Source organism: Oncorhynchus kisutch, unplaced genomic scaffold, assembly GCF_002021735.2.
Source record: "Oncorhynchus kisutch isolate 150728-3 unplaced genomic scaffold, Okis_V2 scaffold3927, whole genome shotgun sequence".
Taxonomy (NCBI): Eukaryota; Metazoa; Chordata; class Actinopteri; order Salmoniformes; family Salmonidae; genus Oncorhynchus; species Oncorhynchus kisutch.
In genome coordinates, this window is record NW_022265872.1 from 116751 (window position 1) to 144523 (window position 27773).

Sequence of the window (27773 nt, forward strand, 5' to 3'; positions counted from 1 at the left end):
TCTCAATGAACAGTTTTTATTTAAAAAGTCCTTCGATGATAAGTGGTGTACATTGTTGTTAGTATGATGATAAGTATATTAATCATAGGATAATCATAGGATATGATACATGGATTTTTCTACAATAAAATAATGCTGGGATTTTGAAATTAGATATATAAAAAATGTCCTGTAGGTGATGAATCATTGGTTATGCATTTCTCTAAAGGCAAATAAGGCAGATATGTTTTTATGAAATCAGATGTGTTTACATTCTTTACATTTGACAAATCTCAGGCAAATAAACAAACAATGGAATAATGAACTTGTTGACGGAAATGAATATTTTAACATGCAACTAAAGTAGCCCTTAATGCAACTTCCTTTCATAAGATGAGGACTAAGATGTTCTCTGCTTACAAACATACAAAAGCCTTAAACAAGTATGTATGTATCTGTTTCAGAGGCTTTTTGTAAAGGTGTAAAACATAGCATTACATTTAGAATCACATCTGTATGGGGGTAAATCTAATGGACAATATTTACAATCACAGTATGTACAGTCTGCACTGATCTATGGACCCCTTTAGTCCATCACTGGGCTATTCCTTCAAAGACTGTATGAATGATATACAAGATCAAACTAAATCAAACTAAAAGATAATATACAATATCGAAGCTCAAACAAACAAAATGACCTTTCTTTCATAATTAGTTACACTTCCCTCTTGTAAATATATATCCTTGTTTCATCCCAATGAGCATAATCTTCATTTAATTTTAATCCAGCTGTTTATACAAATTATATGAATATATTTTTTCTAATGTTGAGATTTGTCTTCATACCCCAGTCCAAGTCAACTAGTAGTCAACAGTATGATTATAATCTCCACCCAGCACAGCCAGAAGAGGACTAGCCACCCCTCAGAGCCTGGTTCCTCTAGGTTTCTTACTAGGTTCCTGCCTTTCTAGGGAGTTTTTTCTAGCCACCGTGACTCTACGTCTGCATTGCTTGCTGTTTGGGCTTTTAGGCTGAGTTTGTGTATAATTATCTGCTGATGTAAAAGAGCTTTACAAATACATTTGATTTAATGTAATATCATTTTTTAATTACATTTAAAAAATATATAATATTGGCGTTAGACTGACAAAATCAATAGGAGACCCCAGCAGGTAATTCAACCATAATAGTTTAGATAGCTGGCCGCTAAACTAACTTAGCAATCTTTGTTTTGCTGACATGGGCTAAATGACTGACTGTCAGTGACTTACATAACAAGAGAAAAACTGCTGATATAAAACCACATTTCTAAATTGCACCTTGTTGTGTATTCTACTATTCTAACTGGTAACTTAGAACACTTAGAACCTGATGGGCAGGGATTCTGCTGTCCTAGTGACAGTAATAAGCTGCTTCCACCATTGGGATGACAGGACAAGTCCTTCAGCACGATTCATATGCTCATTTGGGGGTTTGGATCTGTTTTATATTCTGCTTTCAGCACCCATTATCCAGGAATAAATGTCCTTCTTGAAGGACCGTTCCAACCATTGTACTTAAAGCATTAACTGGTGTATGCATCTGCAACCAAGCTGTTTCTGACACTTACAATTCATTTATCCAATTTGACAGACTCCCACAAGCTTTCTGTCCACTTCAGGAAATGTGTCATGTCATCATTACTCTGGCATTTGATTAAATCTTGCATCAAGCTCTTTTTGAAATCATACACAGCCTCACTGTATCCAGCATTGACTGGAGCCATAGGGGGAGTCCCATGCCAGAGTCCTGGGATGTAGCAGCTGCTTGTGTCTGGATCATACTCCATCACATCAGTGAACTTAGTGATATTCTCCTTCTTCTCCATTCTGGCTGCTGCCTGGGTCATTTCATTCAACTGTTCCAACAACTTCTTCCGCTCTCTCATGTTGTTGTCATGAGCAGACATGTCTGACACATTCTGGTGCACAAAATGACATATCGGCTTCTTCCCCAATTCCTTCATCCTGAGGAAGGTATGAACAACAATCTGCAGAATGTCTTTCATCTCTGTGGAGTTCTCCATGGAGATGTTGATGATAGTGACATCACTGAGTCCTATCACCAGTGTGGCCAGTTCATTGTCATGTTCATGACTATCATCTAGTTGAGCCAACTCTGGTGATTTCAACCCCTCTGTGTCAATGATCATGATGAAGTCACATTTCAGCTCCTCCTTGAGTTCTTTGTTGACTTTAATCAGCAGCATGAAGGCCCCTCTGGTGCATCTTCCACTGCTGACAGCAAACTGGACCCCAAACATGGTGTTGAGGAGAGTGGACTTCCCAGTGCTTTGGACCCCTAAAACTGAGACAACCAGGATCTTACTGTTAGAGTCCACAAGAGTATGAAGCTGAGTCAGAACAGCTGAAATCCATTTCAGAGGGATATTTGATGCATCTCCATCCACAAGCTCAATGGGGAAACCATCCAACAGCATCTGAGCACACAATCCAGGGAGATGCTCCATCTGTTTCCTTTGAGGACTGTCTTCAGGGAGGGAGCAGGCAGCTTCATATAACTGGCCCAACTCACGCAGGAAGTGTTCAAGACCCAAGGAACAGTCAGATAATTGCTTATCCAAATCTTTAATGTCGTCTTTTCTCTCCGGAGAATATTGGCAAAGAGCTTTGTACTGGTCCCGCAAAGCAGACAGGTTCTTTGGTGACAGATTGTCCAGATTTATCCGCATCCATTTGAGGAAATAGGAACGCTCCGCTCCTGAACCTGACAATCCTAAAATGAAGCTTGCCATTGCATCTGACATGTCAAATGTGTGTTGTTTCTCTCTCAGCTCTTCCTCCTTTGTATTCAGAGGACTGTCTTGATCCCCTTGTTTTCTCAGTCTACATCTCTCTTTCTCCAACTGGGAAAGCTTTTTCCAGATTTTCCCTTGTAAGGGTAGCTGTTTGTCTTTAAATTTGACTGTGTCTCTGATGTTGCTGGTGATTTCATCTGCCATCTTCCTGGCACTCTGACAGTCATGGCGGTCTTCATCAACCAGAATCCCACTGTGACGAGCTATGTCAGTCATGTTTTCCACTGTCAACCGGTCTGGACTATTTTCAATGATGTCACCAACAGATGATTGCAGCGTTTTGACAAATTCTGCATCGTTTTTCTTTTTCTTGACAATCACATTTTGGTCATTGATACTGCAGTTTGTGATCATTTGTTTTAATGTGTCTACTCTGAATGATTTTCTTTGAGAGTTGACGACCAGAAATATCTTTGCTTTTGTGTTTTTGCTTTTCAACAAATTGAGATATGCCTTTAAATCATCAGTGAAAATGTAAACTGCAGCTGATGTTTGACACAGAAAGGAGAACTGTTTTTCAAAGGACCTGATGTCTCCTCTGAGATTGGCAACCGCCACAGGCTTAGTGAAGATGTCTATGTTTCTGTTCCCACATGGAAGGTACCAGCTGATTTCAACCAGACCATCTGAGATTCTATGAGGGATGTCGCCACATTCCATATCACGATGAACAAATGTATCATGGTACTGCTGAGGGTTACTAAGCAATTTGTTCAAGATCTGAGACTTGGACACTCTAATCTCACCTAACCTAACAAAGGACACCATGGGAATATCAGAGAGTACAATTCTCTCCTCCACAAAAGCCTTTGTGGATGTTTGGGAAGAGAGTCTAAACTTCTTCACTATGTCCCTCAAGGCCCACAGCATCAAAGTGATTTGTTCTGTGTCACAGTTGAGCAGCAGAAGAGGAACAGCAAACTGACACATGGACATTTTCTGGACCATCTCCTGCTGCAGGAAACCATCTGAACACAGAAACAGGGCAGTGATCAGGTCCAGTGGATTAATGACATTACTGTTAGCAGAGTCACTTTTTAGATTCTCAAAACGGTCTGTACCCAGAAATGAAACTTCTGCATCAGTGGACATACATTTGACACTCCTAGCATTCAGATTTGCCATCATTAATTTCTTAAGGAAGGCCCCTGGAAGTGACTGCATAGTGGTAAGAGGTTCATCTGATGTAGTATCAGCATTTATCTCAAGGACAGTACTTAACGTCAGCTTGTTTTCATAATGATCTTCTAGTCCAGCCTTTGACAACAGATCCATCAGATAGGATCCTGTAAATAGAAAGGAAGATCAGGAAATATTCAGGAAAATCACCATCATATATTTCTCATCAGGGAAGATACTGTACCTTTACATCCCACTCTGACACATCCATTATCATTAGTTCATTTACATTACAGTCATTTAGATAACTAGTCAGTTTGACACCAGAGATAATACTTAAGTAGGTTACTTCATTACAACAGTCGCTTAAAATGAACCTTACAAATAACAGTGTTGGGTGATATGAAAAGCCATATTCAATAAATGATAGAATAATACTCGTAGGAAAGGTTTTCATCTTTAGCTCACAATCTGTGGATACTCATTGACTAGAAAGGTTCTAAATGTTTGTAAAACATCACAGCACAATTGAAAAATATATGGCACATGGAAACCAAACGATGGTGGTCTATGGGGATAGGTGGGATGTGCTGAGAGTGGCTGAGGGGTGGGATTAAAGAGCTGAGGTCTATGGTGATAGGTGGGATGGGCTGAGAGTGGTTGAGGGGTGGGATTAAAGAACTGAGGTCTATGGTGATAGGTGGGATGGGCTGCGAGTGGCTGAGGGGTGGGATTAAAGAACTGAGGTCTATGGTGATAGGTGGGATGGGCTGAGAGTGGTTGAGAGGTCTATGGTGATAGGTGGGATGGGCTGAGAGTGGTTGAGAGGTGGGATTAAAGAGCTGAGGTCTATGGTGATAGGTGGGATGGGCTGCGAGTGGCTGAGGGGTGGGATTAAAGAGCTGAGGTCTATGGTGATAGGTGGGATGGGCTGAGAGTGGTTGAGAGGTGGGATTAAAGAGCTGAGGTCTATGGTGATAGGTGGGATGGGCTGCGAGTGGTTGAGGGGTGGGATTAAAGAGCTGAGGTCTATGGTGATAGGTGGGATGGGCTGAGAGTGGCTGAGGGGTGGGATTAAAGAGCTGAGGTCTATGGTGATAGGTGGGATGGGCTGAGAGTGGCTGAGGGGTGGGATTAAAGAGCTGAGGTCTATGGTGATAGGTGGGATGGGCTGAGAGTGGCTGAGGGGTGGGATTAAAGAGCTGAGGTCTATGGTGATAGGTGGGATGGGCTGAGAGTGGCTGAGGGGTGGGATTAAAGAGCTGAGGTCTATGGTGATAGGTGGGATGGGCTGAGAGTGGCTGAGGGGTGGGATTAAAGAGCTGAGGTCTATGGTGATAGGTGGGATGGGCTGAGAGTGGCTGAGGGGTGGGATTAAAGAGCTGAGGTCTATGGTGATAGGTGGGATGGGCTGAGAGTGGCTGAGGGGTGGGATTAAAGAGCTGAGGTCTATGGTGATAGGTGGGATGGGCTGAGAGTGGCTGAGGGGTGGGATTAAAGAGCTGAGGTCTATGGTGATAGGTGGGATGGGCTGAGAGTGGCTGAGGGGTGGGATTAAAGAGCTGAGGTCTATGGTGATAGGTGGGATGGGCTGAGAGTGGCTGAGGGGTGGGATTAAAGAGCTGAGGTCTATGGTGATAGGTGGGATGGGCTGAGAGTGGCTGAGGGGTGGGATTAAAGAGCTGAGGTCTATGGTGATAGGTGGGATGGGCTGAGAGTGGCTGAGGGGTGGGATTAAAGAGCTGAGGTCTATGGTGATAGGTGGGATGGGCTGAGAGTGGCTGAGGGGTGGGATTAAAGAGCTGAGGTCTATGGTGATAGGTGGGATGGGCTGAGAGTGGCTGAGGGGTGGGATTAAAGAGCTGAGGTCTATGGTGATAGGTGGGATGGGCTGCGAGTGGCTGAGGGGTGGGATTAAAGAGCTGAGGTCTATGGTGATAGGTGGGATGGGCTGAGAGTGGCTGAGGGGTGGGATTAAAGAGCTGAGGTCTATGGTGATAGGTGGGATGGGCTGAGAGTGGCTGAGGGGTGGGATTAAAGAGCTGAGGTCTATGGTGATAGGTGGGATGGGCTGAGAGTGGCTGAGGGGTGGGATTAAAGAGCTTGTTGGTAATGTATTATTGTGATTGCTGTATATGAAAGTACCAGGTATGTAAATGTATGTATACGTAGCAGAAAAGCTGTAAAAAAATATATTAAAAAATGTCCCCCGAAGAGGTGGGTGGTGGTATGTAAAATGTACAGTATATGTAAAATGTATGTACACGACCAGTCAAAAGTTTTAGAACACCTACTCATTCAAGGGTTTTTCTTTATTTTGACTATTTTCTACATTGTAGAATAATAGTGAAGACATCAAAACTATGAAATAACAAATATGGAATCATGTAGTAAGCAAAAAAAGTGTTAAACAAATCAAAATATATTTTATATTTGAGATTCTTCAAATAGCCACCCTTTGCCTTGATGACAGCTTTGCACACTCTTGACATTCTCTCAACCACCTTCATGAGGTAGTCACCTGGAATGCATTTCAGGTGTGCATTCATACAAGTTAATGTGTTGAATGTATTTACTTCTTAATGGTGTTTGAGCCAATCAGTTGTGTTGTGACAAGGTAAAGGGGTATACAGAAGATAGCCCTATTTGGTAATAGACCAAGTCCATAATAATAACAACGACAACAAAACACATGCAAAAACAAATAGTGTACTTCCTTACTTGTGGTGAGGGTTGTTAACACCAGTTGACTTTTCCTTCCATCTTCCAGCACAGTACAGACAGAGACAGAGTACTGAGTACCACCTTGCAGGTCACAGAGAGTGATGCTGTGTGAAGATGTGGTAGTGATGTGTGGTTCTGTCCCTGGACAGGTGTAGGAGATCTGGTAATGATGTTGGGTTTGGTCCAATCCTGGTGGCTGGCTCCAGCTAACAGCAGCTGATGTGGCATCCACTAAGTCAACAGTCAGCTGGTCTGGAGCAGGAGGTACTAAGGGAAAATATATTATTGTCAGGGCTACAGTTTAACTCCAAAAACATATTACAGGAGTGTTATAGGTTTTGGGGTTGTGCTCATTTTTTTTTCGAGGATGGTTCTGTTTGGGTTTGACCTGATTGGAATCATCCTCGTAGTTCAGGATGTGTTTCACCTGTTGCCTCATTAGTCAGTTGTGCTGGCACAGGGGATATTTAAGAGCAGCTGGCCCGGGTGTTCCATTTGGCATGAGAAATGCTGGAAGTTCTTGACCACGGTTTAGCTCTTACTCTTTGAGTCTGATAGTATTTTATCCTGTGTTCTCCCCTTTGATTTGCTCCAATTGCTTTTAGCTCCATATTATAAGTTGGCGTGGGTTTTTATTTTATTTAGTCTTTTCTCAGGGCAACTTAAGTGGGCACTTATGGGGGTATCTTTTAGGACCCAGATTTTTGTTGCTAGTCAACTTTCAGGGAACACGCCATGGGTGTCTAAGAACCCCTCCTAAAACCCCACCTGTTTCATTCTGGTTGTTCAGGTATTTTTTGTTAGTTCCCTATTTCTGTTGAGCAACAATGTTATTGGTTTTCTTATTGGGGAGCGTTAACGATATGATAGTCACTCTAATCAGCTACTCTGAAGCTCTACTGTGCCCAGAGATTTGAGTTTTCAAAATAAACTTTTGTGGTGGAGTTTGTGTTACTGACAACCATTCAGAGGGTGGCGAAATCTGTGAAAAAGTGCATAAACACACAAGCTAATAAACAAAACAGATGGAATTTGATTTGGGAGCATTTGTGGGGAATTCTACTTGGGAGTTACTTGATAAATGTACGAAGACAAATCTTCTCATTGCAAAGCATTATGACATCAAAGTGGTACATGTTGAACCCAGAAACAGTAGTCAGAGTTCATTGGTACTGCTTTGGTGGAGGAGGAAATCCTCCCAGAGAGGAAGGATGATGAAAAGGGTCCTATAGGTGGTACAATACACCCTGTAGACGTGCAACTGCCCGAGGTAGAACTAAAGGCAAAATGGGAGCAAAAGAAATTAGAGCTTGAGCAGGCCATTCAGCAGGCCAATTCCTGCAGGCCATTCAGCAGGCCAATTCCTGCAGGCCAATTCCGCAGGCCATTCAGCAGGCCAATTCTGCAGACCAATTCCTGCAGGCCATTCAGCAGGTCATTCAGCAGGCCATTCAGCAGGCCATTCAGCAGGCCAATTCCTGCAGGCCATTCAGCAGGCCAATTCCTGCAGGCCAATTCCTGCAGGCCAATTCCGCAGGCCAATTCCTGCAGGCCAATTCCTGCAGGCCAATTCCGCAGGCCAATTCCGCAGGCCATTCAGCAGGCCAATTCCTGCAGGCCATTCAGCAGGCCAATTCCTGCAGGCCAATTCCTGCAGGCCAATTCCTGCAGGCCAATTCCTGCAGGCCAATTCCTGCAGGCCAATTCCTGCAGGCCAATTCCTGCAGGCCATTCCGCAGGCCATTCCGCAGGCCATTCCGCAGGCCATTTGGTTAAAACAGAACAATAAGAACGTGCTGCCAGAGAACAAGAACACGAGCCAACCTATTAAAAGAGAGATAGAGCTGGAAGCACTTTGAATCAGGTCAGTCTATCCTGCACCCTCAATAGTGTCTGGTCTTGGTCGGAACAGCCAGCTTGTACCGCCTTTCAGTGGAAAGGAGATGGATGTTAATATTTGACTTGTTTGAGTGGATTGCCACATCCCTAACATGGCCGCGTGATATCTGGTCACTGCTCCTCCAAAGTGTTCTTGTGAGGAAAGCTCATGAAAGTGTATGTCGATTTCTCTTGACCAGAGTTCAGATTAATGTAACAAAATCGCTCTAGTTACTGGTAAAGAGATATCTGTCTAGTTACTGGTAAAGAGATCTCTCTAGTTACTGGTAAAGAGATATCTGTCTAGTTACTGGTAAAGAGATATATCTCTCTAGTTACTGGTAAAGATATATATATCTCTAGTTACTGGTAAAGATATATCTCTAGTTACTGGTAAAGATATATATCTGTCTAGTTACTGGTAAAGAGATATATCTCTAGTTACTGGTAAAGAGATATATCTCTAGTTACTGGTAAAGAGATATATCTCTAGTTACTGGTAAAGATATATATCTGTCTAGTTACTGGTAAAGAGATATATCTCTAGTTACTGGTAAAGAGATATATCTCTAGTTACTGGTAAAGATATATCTCTAGTTACTGGTAAAGATATATATCTCTAGTTACTGGTAAAGATATATCTGTCTAGTTACTGGTAAAGAGATATATCTGTCTAGTTACTGGTAAAGAGATATATCTCTAGTTACTGGTAAAGATATATATCTCTAGTTACTGGTAAAGATATATCTCTAGTTACTGGTAAAGAGATATCTCTCTAGTTACTGGTAAAGATATATATCTCTAGTTACTGGTAAAGATATATCTCTAGTTACTGGTAAAGAGATATCTCTCTAGTTACTGGTAAAGATATATCTCTCTAGTTACTGGTAAAGATATATCTCTCTAGTTACTGGTAAAGATATATCTCTCTAGTTACTGGTAAAGATATCTGTCTAGTTACTGGTAAAGAGATATCTGTCTAGTTACTGGTAAAGAGATATCTGTCTAGTTACTGGTAAAGAGATATATCTCTAGTTACTGGTAAAGATATATATCTCTAGTTACTGGTAAAGATATATCTCTAGTTACTGGTAAAGATATATCTCTCTAGTTACTGGTAAAGAGACATCTCTAGTTACTGGTAAAGAGATATAGAGATCTCTCTAGTTACTGGTAAAGATATATCTCTCTAGTTACTGGTAAAGAGATCTCTCTAGTTACTGGTAAATATATATCTCTCTAGTTACTGGTAAAGAGATGATGGGCTGTAGTTGGGGGAAGATCTCTTACTAGTGCAGATGGTTGTAGAGACAGGTTCACTCTGTTCCCCATTGTTCAGCACAGTTGTAGTCTAGTGGTTAAGTGTGTTGGGCCAGTAAACAAAAGGTCGCTGGTTTAAATCCCAGAGTCTGATATCAGCAACAGGACCTGGAATCCCCGACTCTGTGAAAAATCTGTTGATTTTCCCTTGAGCAAGGCACTTAACCCTAATTGCTCAGGATAAGTGTGTCTACTAAATGACTAAATGGTCATTATTTACTTTTCTGCTCTTCTGCACACCAATATCTCTACCTGTACATGACCATCTGATCTTTTATCACTCCAGTGTTAATCTGCAAAATTGTAATTATTTGCCTACCTCCTCATGCCTTTTGCACACATTGTATATAGACCCCCCCTTTGTTTTCTACTGTGTTATTGACTTGTTAATTGTTTACTCCATGTGTAACTCTTTGTTGTCTGCTCACACTGCTATGCTTTATCTTGGCCAGGTCGCAGTTGCAAATGAGAACTTGTTCTCAACTAGCCTACCTGGTTAAATAAAGGTGTTCTCAACTAGCCTACCTGGTTAAATAAAGGTGTTCTCAACTAGCCTACCTGGTTAAATAAAGGTGTTCTCAACTAGCCTACCTGGTTAAATAAAGGTGTTCTCAACTAGCCTACCTGGTTAAATAAAGGTGTTCTCAACTAGCCTACCTGGTTAAATAAAGGTGTTCTCAACTAGCCTACCTGGTTAAATAAAGGTGTTCTCAACTAGCCTACCTGGTTAAATAAAGGTGAAATAAAATAAAAATAAAACGTAGTCTGAATAAAAACCCAAGTTATCCTACTGTACCTGTGGATAGGGATGCTGAGACCTACTGTACCTGTGGATAGGGATGCTGAGACCTACTGTACCTGTGGATAGGGATGCTGAGACCTACTGTACCTGCAGATAGGGATGCTGAGACCTACTGTACCTGTGGATAGGGATGCTGAGACCTACTGTACCTGCAGATAGGGATGCTGAGACCTACTGTACCTGTGGATAGGGATGCTGAGACCTACTGTACCTGTGGATAGGGATGCTGAGACCTACTGTACCTGTGGATAGGGATGCTGAGACCTACTGTACCTGTGGATAGGGATGCTGAGACCTACTGTACCTGTGGATAGGGATGCTGAGACCTACTGTACCTGTGGATAGGGATGCTGAGACCTACTGTACCTGTGGATAGGGATGCTGAGACCTACTGTACCTGCGGATAGGGATGCTGAGACCTACTGTACCTGTGGATAGGGATGCTGAGACCTACTGTACCTGCAGATAGGGATGCTGAGGCCTACTGTACCTGCAGATAGGGATGCTGAGACCTACTGTACCTGCGGATAGGGATGCTGAGACCTACTGTACCTGCAGATAGGGATGCTGAGACCTACTGTACCTGCGGATAGGGATGCTGAGACCTACTGTACCTGCGGATAGGGATGCTGAGACCCACTGTACCTGCGGATAGGGATGCTGAGACCTACTGTACCTGCAGATAGGGATGCTGAGACCTACTGTACCTGCAGATAGGGATGCTGAGACCTACTGTACCTGTGGATAGGGATGCTGAGACCCACTGTACCTGCGGATAGGGATGCTGAGACCTACTGTACCTGCAGATAGGGATGCTGAGACCTACTGTACCTGCAGATAGGGCTGCTGGGACCTACTGTACCTGTGGATAGGGATGCTGAGACCCACTGTACCTGCGGATAGGGATGCTGAGACCTACTGTACCTGCAGATAGGGATGCTGAGACCTACTGTACCTGCGGATAGGGATGCTGAGACCTACTGTACCTGTGGATAGGGATGCTGAGACCCACTGTACCTGCGGATAGGGATGCTGAGGCCTACTGTACCTGCAGATAGGGATGCTGAGACCTACTGTACCTGCGGATAGGGATGCTGAGACCTACTGTACCTGTGGATAGGGATGCTGAGACCCACTGTACCTGCGGATAGGGATGCTGAGGCCTACTGTACCTGCAGATAGGGATGCTGAGACCTACTGTACCTGCGGATAGGGATGCTGAGACCTACTGTACCTGTGGATAGGGATGCTGAGACCCACTGTACCTGCGGATAGGGATGCTGAGGCCTACTGTACCTGCAGATAGGGATGCTGAGACCTACTGTACCTGCGGATAGGGATGCTGAGATCCATCTGCTTTGGCTTCCATCTTCTCCCTCTGTAGCCACACTGAACTGGTACTTTTTACCAGGGTTGAGTCTGCTTATTTCAACTTCATGAACATTTTTCACCCCTATACTGCACGGTTCCACGTCACAACCCCAGGTCACTCTGAACTTCTGTGGTCCCTTCAATCCTTTAGGAGAACTCCAGCTCAGAGACACAGAGTCTGACGTCAGCAACAGGACCTGGATGTCACCAGGAGGGGGCAGCACTAGTGAAGGAATAACAGGTGATTGAAAAACAGACTTCATTGACATTCCAAACACAGTTGTACTATTTATACCAGGAGTTAAAGGAAAACAATTGACGTATTACAAAATGTATCCTATAAAATTGAGATTCAAATTAAATAATATTGTTTGGGTCAGTTTATTCTGTTTCCACATACTGTAAACTGTACATACCATCATCCGCGGCCAACGTTGTGTGTTGGTCTCTATCAAAACTCTTAGGCTGGGAAAACAAAATTAGAATTAGTCATTTCTTTAAAAAATAAATATTTTGCTAAATGTAAAACAGATGTTTTTTCAAAGATACATCAACTGCTTTTGATATTCTTCTGCAACGCTGAAAGTGCAGATGACATATTTTGAACAACGTTGTGAATTTAACATTGTAATAGTACATTTTTAAAGTCATGTCCCCCTCCATCCTTGACTTTTCCTAAATAAGTACATTTATCACACTGTCGTTGTTACAACTTTTACAATGCATGTTTACTTTTAATCTGTCTATCTGCGTATTTCAATACATGGTATTTGGGGGAGCGGTGAGATACCCAATGGGGTGGACCATACAGTTCCTTTCTCGTCAATGATTTTGAAAAAACTTCTACTTTAAAAACAGGAAATCAAATTATGCTCCATCACTACAACAGTGGATGAATGACATTTATTTGTATTTAAATATTGAAAAAGGTGTGGGCTCCAGAGAAAAGTAAAACAGTATAATTTGAGGCTGTATGGCATAGAGTGCTACAAGCACAGGAAAGTTCCAGGAGATGGAGGGGGAGTGTGGTTGTGAGACATACATGATGTGTATGGGTGGGAACATGTGAGTCTGAGCAGGTGTGATGTCACTGAATGTTTGTAGACATTTCTGTGCGTCTGTTTATTGTATTTTGTTTGGTTATTATTGTTTGAGAAAATACACTGAATAAAAATATAAACGCAACATGTAAATTGCTGGTCGCATGTTTCATGAGCTGAAATAAAAGATCCCAGAAATGCTCCATTGCACAGAAATCGTATTTTTCGCAGACCATGTGTATGATGTTTTCTGGGCGAGCGGTGTGCTGATGTCAACATAGTGAACAGAGTGCCCCACGGAGGCAGTGGTGTTGTTGTATGGGCAGACATTAGCTACGGACAACCAACACAATTGCATTTTATTGATGACAATTTGAATGCACAAAACTATCATGGACGAGATCCTGAAGCCCATTGTGAGGCCCCTTTTGTACGATATCTGTGACCAACAGATCCATATCTGTATTCCCAGTCATGTGGAATCCATATATTAGGGCCCAATGAATTTAGTTCAACTGACTGATTTCCTCATATGAACTTTAACTCAGTAAAAGCAATGAAATTGTTGCATGTTGCATTTATATTTTTGTTAAGTGTATATATAAAAATAAAATCGTACAAAAACTACAATTACATATCACAAACATAATGTATTATAAGCCGTTTTAGGAGGACGTTCTTCTCCCCCTGCCCTTCCTTCAGCCCTTCCTTCAGCCCTTCCTTCATCCCTTCCTTCAGCCCTTCCTTCATCCGGCTGCACATCCGACTAATAGCCCATCAAAACTACACATCAACTATATTGAAACTAATAACATAATAGTAACATAATAAAACTCCTATTCTGTACTTTTTAAATACATTTAGTTCAGTAATATTTAAGACCTGCCTAAACAAAATGATGGTGTAGTTCCCCCAAATTACAAAATGAAATATTGTTTTCCTTACCCTCCAAGCAGTCTATGGAAACGGTATGACAACAATCCATGCTTAGGTTTAGCTTCATTGGCACTGTTGACACATGCTAACATTTTAGCAATTGTGGTACACATCTCATTAAAGTCATGGGACACATATTAGCCTTGTTCACACATCATGTTCAAATCATCTACAAGTGACCTCGTTGAGCTTCACAATCAATTTTAGATACAGTGCTTTTGGATGATTTGGACATGATACGTGTAAAATGCTAATATCAGTCCCATGACTTGAATTGGATTTGAGCCACAAATGCGAGAAAAAAAACTGTGGAAACAGTGCCAGGAAAACTAAACCAAAGCATGGATTACTGTCATACTTTCAAATAACGGAAGACACATTTCAGTTGAATGCGTTCAGTTGTACAACTGACTAGGTATCCCCTTTCCCATGTAATGTAATAAAACCAGAATGAGAAACAGATCACAATAAGCCCTTACAACAGGGACTGTGAAGAGACACACATTCTATATTTTGCATTGTATTGTATTATGTCTGCCACGTTATTTAATTGTAACATAAATATAGTGTAATATATTCTACGTGTATTATGTATTTTATTGGTTGTGTTTAGTTTCCTGTTTGGACCCCAGGAAGAGTAGCCACTTCCTCAACAGCAGATAATTGCAGATCCTAATCAGAACTAATAATACTAAGACCTTCATGAACACAGCCAAAGGATTATTGTTGCCGTAGCACATATGAAATGTTTTTATTGGGCTGTTAGAATGTTGACGGCCCAAACTGGGATGCCTCGAGTCCCAACGGTTCTAGTGTTAATTAAGGAGTGTTCAGACATGTACTGGAACTGCACTGAACAACCCCGAAAGAAAAGAGAACCCCAGTAGCTACCTGTCTTCCAGATTAACCCCAGTAGTTACCTGTCTTCCAGATTAACCCCAGTAGCTACCTGTCTTCCAGATTAACCCCAGTAGCTACCTGTCTTCCTGATTAACCCCAGTAGTTCCCTGTCTTCCAGATTAACCCCAGTAGTTCCCTGTCTTCCAGATTAACCCCAGTAGTTCCCTGTCTTCCTGATTAACCCCAGTAGCTACCTGTCTTCCAGATTAACCCCAGTAGCTACCTGTCTTCCAGATTAACCCCAGTAGCTACCTGTCTTCCTGATTAACCCCAGTAGTTACCTGTCTTCCAGATTAACCCCAATAGTTACCCGTCTTCCAGATTAACCCCAGTAGTTACCTGTCTTCCAGATTAACCCCAGTAGTTACCTGTCTTCCTGCTTTCTTTATCTCATGGATGGTGGTATCATGTCCTTTGTGGTTTGTCTCTGCACACTGACTGCAGATCAGCATCTGGTCTGTCCTGCAGAACACCTCCAGAGGACTGTAGTCATGTTGACAGAGTTTCTGCACCAGGTCTCCAGTCACATCCACCAGCGTGTGTCTCTTTAGTTTAGGTATTGTATAGTGCTGTCTGATGTGGGTCTCACAGTAGGACACACTGCAGGTCTGACAGAACTTCACAGCTTGGACCTCAGAGCAGATATCACATGGTACCGCTCCTGGCCTGATGGGAAGTGGAAATAACAGTTATTAAATACAGTGATCAAAAGAACCTGATCCATTCAGAAGCTCCAGGTGGTATCTGATTTTAAGTACCTTGGCATCATAGTTGATTCCAACCTCTATTTTAAAAAGCATGTGAAAAGGGTCATTCAGATAAACAAATTCAATCTAGCTAATTTCCGATTTATACGAAATTGTTTGACTACAGAGGTAGCAAAACTGTACTTCAAATCTATGATACTCCCCCACTTAACATACTGCTTGACTAGTTGGGCCCAAGCTTGCTGTACAACATTAAAACCTATTCAGTCTGTCTACAAACAGGCTCTCAAAGTGCTTGATAGGAAGCCCAATAGCCATCATCACTGTTACATCCTCAGAAAGCATGAGCTCCTGAGTTGGGAAAATCTTGTGCAATACACCAACGCATGTCTTGTATTCAAGATCCTCAATGGCCTGGCTCCCCCTCCACTCAGTAGTTTTGTTAAACAGAAAACCCAAACATATGGCAGCAGATCCACAAGGTCTGCCATGAGAGGTGACTGTCCCTTAAGGAAAAGCATCTTCAGTAAATCCGCTTTCTCTGTGAGAGCTTCCCATGTCTGGAATACACTGCCATCAGACACACATAACTGCACCACATATCACACTTTCACAAAATGCATGAAGACATGGCTAAAGGTCAATCAGATTTGTGATCATAATCCCTAGCTGTGTATTGCCGCTTTCCATGTTGTCTGTTTGTGAGGTGTGGAAACACTTTGTTGCTTTTATGAATTTTGTCTTGCTGCTTTTTGTTCTATGTTGCTCTGTCTGTATGCTATGTCTTGCTTGTCCTATGTTGCTCTGCGTGTTCTGACTGCTCAATGATTGTCTATATTGATATTGTTTTTAATAACCTGCCCAGGGACTGCGGTTGAAAATTAGCCGGCTGGCTAAAACCGGCACTTTTACGGAAACGTTGATTAATGTGCAGTGTCCCTGTAAAAATAAAATCAACTCAAACACATAATGGCCTGATAATATAACACATGGTAACCTACCTATAACTATCTGTTATCATGATAATATAACACATGGTAATCTACTGTACCTATAACTATTTGTTATCATGATAATATAACACATGGTAACCTACCTATAACTATCTGTTATCATGATAATATAACACATGGTAACCTACCTATAACTCTCTGTTATCATGATAATATAACATGGTAACCTACCTATAACTATCTGTTATCATGATAATATAACACATGGTAACCTACCTATAACTATCTGTTATCATGATAATATAACACATGGTAACATACCTATAACTATCTGTTATCATGATAATATAACATGGTAACCTACCTATCTGTTATCATGATAATATAACATGGTAACATACCTATAACTATCTGTTATCATGATAATATAACATGGTAACCTACCTATCTGTTCTCATGATAATATAACATGGTAACCTACCTATAACTATCTGTTATCATGATAATATAACATGGTTATCTACCTATAACTATCTGTTATCATGATAATATAACATGGTAACCTACCTATCTGTTATCATGATAATATAACATGGTAACATACCTATAACTATCTGTTATCATGATAATATAACATGGTAACCTACCTATCTGTTCTCATGATAATATAACATGGTAACCTACCTATAACTATCTGTTATCATGATAATATAACATGGTTATCTACCTATAACTATCTGTTATCATGATAATATAACATGGTAACCTACCTATCTGTTATCATGATAATATAACATGGTAACATACCTATAACTATCTGTTATCATGATAATATAACATGGTAACCTACCTATCTGTTATCATGATAATATAACATGGTAACCTACCTATAACTATCTGTTATCATGATAATATAACATGGTTATCTACCTATAACTATCTGTTATCATGATAATATAACATGGTAACCTACCTATAACTATCTGTTCTCATGATAATATAGCACATGGTAACCTACCTATCTGTTATCATGATAATATAACATGGTAACCTACCTATAACTATCTGTTATCATGATAATATAACATGGTAACCTACCTATAACTATCTGTTATCATGATAATATAACATGGTTATCTACCTATAACTATCTGTTATCATGATAATATAACATGGTAACCTACCTATAACTATCTGTTCTCATGATAATATAGCACATGGTAACCTACCTATCTGTTATCATGATAATATAACATGGTAACCTACCTATAACTATCTGTTATCATGATAATATAACATGGTAACCTACCTATAACTATCTGTTATCATGATAATATAACATGGTTATCTACCTATAACTATCTGTTATCATGATAATATAACATGGTAACCTACCTATAACTATCTGTTATCATGATAATATAACATGGTTATCTACCTATAACTATCTGTTATCATGATAATATAACATGGTTATCTACCTATAACTATCTGTTATCATGATAATATAACATGGTAACCTACCTATCTGTTATCATGATAATATAACATGGTAACCTACCTATAACTATCTGTTATCATGATAATATAACATGGTAACCTACCTATAACTATCTGTTATCATGATAATATAACATGGTAACCTACCTATAACTATCTGTTATCATGATGTGTATATTTGTTTTACATTAAGTCCCAGATCTTTTATTTTATTTCAGCATTATTAAAACATAGACCTGTATTTACAGCTGGGCTCAAATCAGAATCTCACCCTTTGTTTTGTGGAGAGTCTGTTCCTTTGATATTAATAGGGATATCCATGGATCGCTCAGTCTTCATTGATAGAAAACCAGAGGAAATAGACTCTGCGCTCTCTGGAGGGCCCCTAGTAGTACAAGACCTTCACACAAAAACAAATAAAACACAAAAAATACAATTAAAGAATGTATTATATTCCTCCATTCTTCCACATAATAATGATCTGAATGACCATAATGTGAATTTTAGCTTCTTCTTCTCGCCAACTACATATATTAAAGCTTCACTAGGGTAGGGAGGAGTATTTAGTACTTGACACCCGGATGAAAAGCGTGCCCAAAGTAAACTGCCTGTTACTCAGGCCCAGAAGCTAGGATATGCATACAATTGGTAGTATTGGATAGAAAACACTCTACAGTTTTCAAAACTGTTAAAAAATGTATATGAGTATAACATAACTGATATGGCAGGGGAAAACCTGAGAAAAATCCATCCAGGGAATTTTGTTTTGGAGGTCATAGGATTTTCCAATGGTTTTCTATGGGATACCCTTATTATTAGGAACCTGGTTGCAGTTCCTATGGCTTCCACTAGATGTCAACAGTCTTTAGAAATGTCTTTAGAAATTGTTCAATGTTTTTCTTTTGAGAAATGAAGAAGAAGTAGTCATATTCTTTCTATGTGTCACTCCAGGTGGACTCTGTTTTAGTGCGCATGAACAGGAACGCACTGCACATTGTTTTTATCCGCTATTAGCAACAGTTTATTATGTCTTACATTTTATAGATTATTTATATTTTAGGGTACCAGAGGTTGGTTTAGGAACGTGGTTTGAAATGTTTGGACCCAGTTTACAGGTCATTTATTAGATACTTTCTAGGCATGTTGGGCGTGTTGAAACCGGTGTATTTCTGAATCAAACGCGCCAAATAAATAGACATTTTTGGGACATAAAGAAGGACATTATCAAACAAAAGGACCATTTATGATGTTTCTGGGACATTTTGGAGTTTCAACAGAAGAAGATCTTCAAAAGGTAAGGCATTAATTATATCGCTATTTCTGACTTTTGTGTTGCACCTGCCTGGTTGAAAAATTATTTTCATGTGTTTGTATGCGGGCGCTGTCCTCAGATAAATCGCATGGTATGCTTTCGCTATAAAGCTTTTTAAAAATCTGACACAGCGTCTGGATTAACAGTAAATTAATATTTAAGCCTATCTATACCACTTGTATCTTTTATCAATGTTTATGATGAGTATTTCTGTCATTTGAATTTGGCTCTATGCAATTTCACCGGATGTTGTTTGAGACAGTGGATTACTGAACAAAACGCGCCAATTTAAACTGAGGTTTATAGACATAAAGAGGGACTTTATCAAACAAAACAAACATTTATTTTGTAACAGGGACTCTTGTGAGTGCCACCAGATGAAGATCAAAGGTAAGTGATTAATTTTATTGCTATTTCTGACTTTTGTGTCGCACCCGCCTGGTTGAAAAAATGATTTTCATGTGTTTTGTATGTGGGACGCTGTCCTCAGATAATCGCATGGTATGCTTTCACCATGAAGCATTTTTTAAATCTGACAGCGGCTGGATTAACAAGAAGTTAAGCTTTATTTTGATGTATAACACATATTTTCAAGAATGTTAAATATCTGAATTTAGTATTTTAGAATTTCACGCTCAGCAATTTCACCGGATGTTGACCAGTTCCAGTGAAGAGAAATCTACAGCATACAATGACATTCTAGACGAATCTGTGCCTCCACTTTTGAGACAACAGTTTGGGGAAGCCCCTTTCCTATGTCAGCATGACAATGCCTCTGTGCACAAAGCGAGGTCCATACAGGAATGTGTTGTCAAGATTGGAGTGGAAGAACTTGACTGGCTTGCACAGAGCCCTGACCTCAACCCCATCGAACACATTTGGGATGAATTGGAACGCAGACTGCGAGCCCTAATCGTCCAACATCAGTGCTTGACCTCACTATACGCTATGTGGCAGAATGGAAGCAAGTCTCTGCAGCAATTTTCCAACATCTAGGGGAAAGCCTTCCAAGAAGAGTAAAGGCTATTATGGCAGCAAAGAGGGGACAAACTCCATATGAATGCCCATGATTTTGGAATGAGATGTACTTTTGGCTATGTAGTGTATCTACCTCAAATACCTCATACTTCTGCACATTGACCTGGTACTGATACTCCCTGTATATAGCTCTACATTGATCTGGTAATCACTGTTGTGCCAGTGGATTCGGAAAGTATTCAGACCCCTTGACTTTTTCCGTCACAGTCTTACTCTAAAATTGATTGAATTAGTTTTTTTCCTCATCAATCTACCTTTAATACCCCATAATAACAAAGCAAAAACAGGTTTTAGCAATAATTGCAAATGCATTAAAAATTAAAAACAGAAACATCACATTTACATAAGTATTCAAGACACTTTACTCAGTCGTTTTTTGAAGCAACTTGGCAGCGATTACAGCCTCAAGTCTTCTTGGGGATGACGCTACAAGCTTGGCACAGCTGTATTTAGGGAGTTTCTCCCATTCTTCTCTGAAAATCGTCTCAAGCTCTGTCAGGATGGATGGGGAGTGTCGCTGCACAGCTATTTTCAGGTCTCTCCAAAGATGTTTGATCGGGTTCAAGTCTGGGCTCTGGCTGGGCCACTCAAGGAAATTCTGAGACTTGTCCCGAAGCCCCTCCTGCGTTGTCTTGGCAGTGTGCTTAGGGTCGTCCTGAGCGCTCTGGAGCAGATTTTCATCAAGGATCTCTCTGTACTTTGCTCCATTCATCTTTCCCTCGATCCTGACTAGTATCCCAGTCCCTGCTGCTGAAAAACATCTCCACAACATAATGCAACCACCACCATGCTTCACCGTAGGGATGGCGCCAGGTTTCCTCCAGAAGTGACGCTTGGCATTCAGGCCAGAGAGTTTAATCTTGGTTTCATCAAATCAGATAATCTTGTTTCTCATGGTCAGAGAGTCCTTTAGGTGTATTTTGGCAAACTCCAAGCAGGCTGTCATGTGCCTTTTACTGAGGAGTGGCTTCAGTCTGGCCACTCTGCCATAAAGCCTGACTGGTAAAGTGTTGCAGAGATGGTTGTCCTTTTGGAAGGTTCTCCCATCTCCACAGAGGAAGTCTGGAGCTCTGTCAGAGTGACCATCGAGTTCTTGTTCACATCCCTAACCAAGGCCCTTCTCCCTCGATTGCTCAGTTTGGCCGGGCAGCCAGATCTAGGAAGAGTCTTGGTGGTTCCAAACTTCTTCCATTTAAGAATGATGGAGGCCACTGTGTACTTGGGGACCTTCAATGCTGCAGAAATTTACATTTTTTACATTTTAAATTAAGGTATCTGTTTTTTAATAAATTTGCAACAATTTCAAAAAAATCAGTTTTTCCTTTGTAGTTTTGGGGTATTGTATGTAGATTGATGAGGGGAAAAAAATATTTAAGCCATTTTAGAATAAGGCTGTAAAGTAACAAAATGTGGAAAACGGTAAGATGTCTGAATACTTTCTGAATGCACTGTGTATATATATATATATATATATAGTGGGGCAAAAAAGTATGTAGTCAGCCACCAATTGTCTAAGTTCTCCCACTTAGAAAGATGAGAGAGGCCTGTAATTTTCATCATTGGTAGACTTGAACTATGATAGACAAAAAAAAAAAAAAAATCCCGAAAATAACATTTTCGGATTTTTTATGAATTTATTTGCAAATTATGGTGGAAAATGAGTATTTGTTGAGTATAAGTTTATCTCAATACTTTGTTATATACCCTTTGTTGGCAATGACAGAGGCCAAACGTTTTCTGTAAGTCTTCACAAGGATTTCACACACTGTTGCTGGTATTTTGGCCCATTCCTCCATGCAGATCTCCTCTAGAGCAGTGATGTTTTGGGGCTGTTGCTGGGCAACACGGACTTTCAACTCTCCCCAAAGATTTTCTATGGGGTTGAGATCTGGAGACTGGCTAGGCCACTCCAGGACCTTGAAATGCTTCTTACGAAGCCACTCCTTCGTTGCCCGGGCGGTGTGTTTGGGATCATTGTCATGCTGAAAGACCCAGCCACGTTTCATCTTCAATGCCCTTGCTGATGGAAGGAGGTTTTCACTCAAAATCTCACGATACATGGCCCCATTCATTCTTTCCTTTACACGGATCAGTCGTCCTGGTCCCTTTGCAGAAAAACAGCCCCAAAGCATGATGTTTCCACCCCCATGCTTCACAGTAGGTATGGTGTTCTTTGGATGCAACTGAGCATTCTTTGTCCTCCAAACACGACGAGTTGAGTTTTTACCAAAAAGTTATATTTTGGTTTCATCTGACCATATGACATTCTCCCAATCTTCTTCTGGATCTTCCAAATGCTCTCTAGCAAACTTCAGACGGGCCTGGACATGTACTGGCTTAAGCAGGGGGACACGTCTGGCACTGCAGGATATGAGTCCCTGGCTGGCGTAGTGTGTTACTGATGGTAGGCTTTGTTACTTTGATCCCAGCTCTCTGCAGGTCATTCACTAGGTCCCCCCGTGTGGTTCTGGGATTTTTGCTCACCGTTCTTGTGATCATTTTGACCCCACGGGGTGAGATCTTGCGTGGAGCCCCAGACCGAGGGAGATTATCAGTGGTCTTGTATGTCTTCCATTTCCTAATAATTGCTCCCACAGTTCATTTCCTCAAACCAAGCTGCTTACCTATTGCAGATTCAGTCTTACCAGCCTGGTGCAGGTCTACAATTTTGTTTCTGGTGTCCTTTGACAGCTCTTTGGTCTTGGCCATAGTGGAGTTTGGAGTGTGACTGTTTGAGGTTGTGGACAGGTGTCTTTTATACTGATAACAAGTTCAAACAGGTGCCATTAATACAGGTAACAAGTGGAGGACAGAGGAGCCTCTTAAAGAAGAAGTTACAGGTCTGTGAGAGCCAGAAATCTTGCTTGTTTGTCAGTGACCAAATACTTATTTTCCTCCATAATTTGCAAATAAATTCATTAAAAATCCTACAATGTGATTTGCTGGATTTTATTTCTCATTTTGTCTGTCATAGTTGAAGTGTACCTATGATGAAAATTACAGGCCTCTCTCATCTTTTTAAGTGGGAGAACTTGCACAATTGGTGGCTGACTAAATACTTTTTTGCCCAACTGTATATACAGTGGGGAGAACAAGTATTTGATAACCTGCAAAATCGGCAGTGTTTCCTACTTACAATGCATGTAGAGGTCTGCAATTTTTTATCATAGGTACACTTCAACTGTGAGAGACGGAATCTAAAACAAAAATCCTGAAAATCACATTGTATGATTTTTAAGTAATTAATTAGCATTTTAATGCATGACATAAGTATTTGATCACCTACCAACCAGTAAGAATTCCGGCTCTCACAGACCTTTTCTTTAAGAAGCCCTCCTGTTCTCCACTCATTACCTGTGTTAACTGCACCTGTTTGAACTCGTTACCTGTATAAAAGACACCTGTCCACACACTCAATCAAACAGACTCCAACCTCTCCACAATGGCCAAGACCAGAGAGCTGTGTAAGGACATCAGGGTTAAATTGTAGACCTGCACAGGGCTGTGATAGGCTACAGGAATATGGCAAGCAGCTTGGTAAGAAGGCAACAACTGTTGGCGCAAGTTATAGAAAATGTGAGAAGTTCAAGATGACGGTCAATCACCCTCGGTCTGGGGCTCCATGCAAGATCTCACCTCGTGGGGCATCAATGATCATGAGGAAGGTGAGGGATCAGCCCAGAACTACACGGCAGGACCTGGTCAATGACCTGAAGAGAGCTGGGACCAGTCTCAAAGAAAACGATTAGTAACACACTACACCATCATGGATTAAAATCCTGCAGCGCACGCAAGGTCCCCCTGCTCAAGCCAGCGCATGTCCAGGCCCGTCTGAAGTTTGCCAATGACCATCTGGATGATCCAGAGGAGGAATGGGAGAAGGTCATGTGGTCTGATGAGACAGAAATAGAGCTTTTTGGTCTAAACTCCACTCGCCATGTTTGGAGGAAGAAGAAGGATGAGTACAACCCCAAGAACACCATCCCAACCATGAAGCATGGAGGCGGAAACATCATTCTTTGGGGATGCTTTTCTGCAAAGGGGACAGGACGACTGCACCGTATTGAGGGGAGGATGGATGGGGCCATGTATCGCAAGATCTTGGCCAACAACCTCCTTCCCCCAGTAAGAGCATTGAAGATGGGTCGTGGCTGGGTCTTCAAGCATGACAACGACCCGAAACACACAGCCAGGGCAACTAAGGAGTGGCTCCGTAAGAAGCATCTTAAGGTCCTGGAGTGGCCTAGCCAGTCTCCAGAACTGAACCCAATAGAAAATCTTTGGAGGGAGCTGAAAGTCCGTATTGCCCAGTGACAGCTCAGAAACCTGAAGGATCTGGAGAAGGTCTGTATGGAGGAGTGGGCCACAATCCCTGCTGCAGTGTGTGCAAACCTGGTCAAGAACTGCAGGAAACGTATTATCTCTGTAATTGCAAACAAAGGTTTCTGTACCAAATATTAAGTTCTGCTTTTCTGATCTATTAAATACTTATGTCATGCAATAAAATGCAAATTAATTACTTAAAAATCATACAATGTGATTTTCTGGATTTTTGTTTTAGATTCCGTCTCTCACAGTTGAAGTATGATAAATATTACAGACCTCTACATGCTTTGTAAGTAGGAAAACCTGCAAAATCGGCAGTGTATCAAATAATTGTTCTCACCACTGTACATACATAAATATGTGTATCTATTTGATTTCTCGTGTTACTATTTCAGTTGTTCATTTCAGTATTATTTTTAAACTGTATAGCTCGTAGGTAAGCATTTCACGGTAAAGTCTACACCCGTTGTATTCAGCATTTCACAGTAAAGTCTACACCCGTTGTATTCAGCATTTCACGGTAAAGTCTACACCTGTTGTATTCAGCATTTCACAGTAAAGTCTACACCCGTTGTATTCAGCATTTCACTGTAAAGTCTACACCCGTTGTATTCAGCATTTCACAGTAAAGTCTACACCCGTTGTATTCAGCATTTCACAGTAAAGTCTACACCCGTTGTATTCAGCATTTCACAGTAAAGTCTACACCCGTTGTATTCGACACGTGACCAATAACATTTGATTTGCACTTCCACTGGCCCATGATTTCACCTCCGTTATTTACACCAACTATATTGATTAGAATTAAAGGAATTAAAACATCCCATCATGCTTAGGGTGACTATAGGGGCAGTAGGTAGCCTAGTGGTTAAAAGCATTGGGCCTTTAACCGAAACGACGCTGGTTTGAATCCCCGAGCAGGCAAGGTGGAAAAATATGCTGTTCTGCCCTTGATCAAGGCAGTTAACTCCCAACAACAACTGCTCCCTGGGCACCGATGACGTGATGTTGATTAAGGCAGCCCCCCGCACCTCTCTGATTCAGAGGGGTTGGGTTAAATGTGGAAGACATATTTTTAGCATTAAAAATATTATAGCATAGGATCTAAAAGTATTCAACAAGAACACAAACACACCTCATATCCTGACAACTGCAATGGAAACAGACATCATGAGAAGTGCTACACATGCTATTGGACACACCCACCTCTTCATATCAGGGTCCATGGTCTCATCAAGATCCTTGTTTGGTGACCCAACTTTACGTCTTTTTTTAGGGATGGCTTCACCCTCAGCCCCCTGATGATAACTCATTATAACTCTCAGAGAGGAGACCTCACAATCCTGAAGAGGACTGGTCTGGTCCCATATCAATCTGATGATAACTCATTATAACTCTCAGAGAGGAAGTCTCACAATCCTGAAGAGGAAGAGGACTGGTCTGGTCCCATATCAATCTGTAAATTAGAAGAGTAAATGACATTATATTAAAACGTTTAAACACAAAAGCAGAGTAGAACTACTGTTGACCTGCTGTACTGGGGAATTAACATTGACATTATAATGACATTCTGTAAGGCATTTGATACCGAATACATTGTGAAAAACACTAAAGGTTGAATGTTTTCTTTGTATTATTATTATTACAACAAAAAAAGATTTAGCAATGTAGCATAATTATAGTGTTTATGTAATTATGTTATTTAATTGTCTTTTTTTGTGTCCGTCCTCTTTTAGGAAATGGTATTATGCCTAGGCTGGACACCAAACCGCCCCAACCTGGTCATGGCTTAGACAGAACACAGTTTATGTCAAAAGTACATTTTTACATTTTTGCACACTTTCCTTAACTTTAACCTAATTTTCGCAACCTACTAGGTTAATTATACTAACCTGCTAGGAAAAGTCAACCTGGTCAATTCTGACATAACCTGTACCCCTTCTAGCCAAAACGCCTCAACCTTCCCCAACCAAAGAGAATGATAGATGCCTCTAGTGGCCAAAAGGCTGCATTAGCATGGGCAGCGCCATTAACAGCTTCCACCTGGGTGGGACTTCCAACTTCATTGTCTTACCCTTCCTGGTGTCATGTCCAGCCGGAAAATCTACTACTTCAAAAAAGGAGATAGCATCAACGGCTCCTGAGTGGCGCAGTCTAAGGCACTGTATCACAGTGCAAGGTGTCACTTACAGTCCCTGGTTCAAATCCAGGCTGTATCACATCTGGGAGTGATTGGGTGTCCGGGCAAGTATGGGTATTCGGACACAGCCCTGTGAAATATTTACTAAATTAGGCCTATGTCCGCCTATCAAAGTTCGGAAGAAATACACTATGTACACAATACAATACACACGATTGTCTATTGTTCCTTTCTACATAACTATGTCTTATTTTAGGTTAAATATATTAATACATCCGCTAAATATCTTACATCTCAGCGTCTGGTAGCTGTGTAAAAGAGAACACTTTTCGTGGTCTTCCTTGTGCGCACTCCGCCATCTTGCTAGGATTTATTTACTTGCCATTTATTAGAAAGAACTTGAAAACTCGGGCCTTTATTAAAAGCACGTTTCGTTGAGTTGAATAAGAATCGACTCCCAAAGAATCTTACACCTGACTTTCATAATAAAAATATTAACCTACCATTTCTCCTGCTGTCTTACAAGTCGAAAAACCTGGGATGAAGCAAAAGGAAGAGAGAAAAGTTGTCGAATTTACTTTCAGTTTCTAACAGGACAGAATTTGGATAAACAACTCCCGCTTTAAAAAAAAACAGGTCTACATTTTTTAAGAGGCAGAATATGTAGTTCTAATACTGAAATATTTGTGATGTCAAATATTGTTAGGGTCAAATTAATTCAAAACATATTGAAATAACACGACACATCTGATACATCTTGGTATTGGCATACGCCGCAAACTCTATAAAGAAAATATTTATTGTCCATTAAAATTATTTGATAATGTGTGAATATGTCTTCAGATCGTGCTTATTAAATGCAGTGAAGAT

The 27773-nt window shown here is 40.9% G+C and overlaps 1 protein-coding gene across 1 annotated transcript; it reads right to left on the reverse strand.

Moving 5' to 3' along the window:
* On the reverse strand, positions 1 to 27530 carry LOC109881465 (up-regulator of cell proliferation-like). Its single transcript, XM_020473593.2, has 8 exons — positions 27407 to 27530; positions 25970 to 26219; positions 18359 to 18487; positions 15296 to 15593; positions 12468 to 12516; positions 12008 to 12274; positions 6678 to 6947; positions 1 to 4123 (listed from the first exon to the last, which is right to left on the reverse strand). The coding sequence occupies exons 2-8, from the start codon at positions 26074 to 26076 to the stop codon at positions 1593 to 1595; spliced, it is 3651 nt and encodes a 1216-aa protein (XP_020329182.2). The 5' UTR covers positions 26077 to 26219; positions 27407 to 27530; the 3' UTR covers positions 1 to 1592.
* Positions 27531 to 27773: the final 243 nt, after the last annotated feature.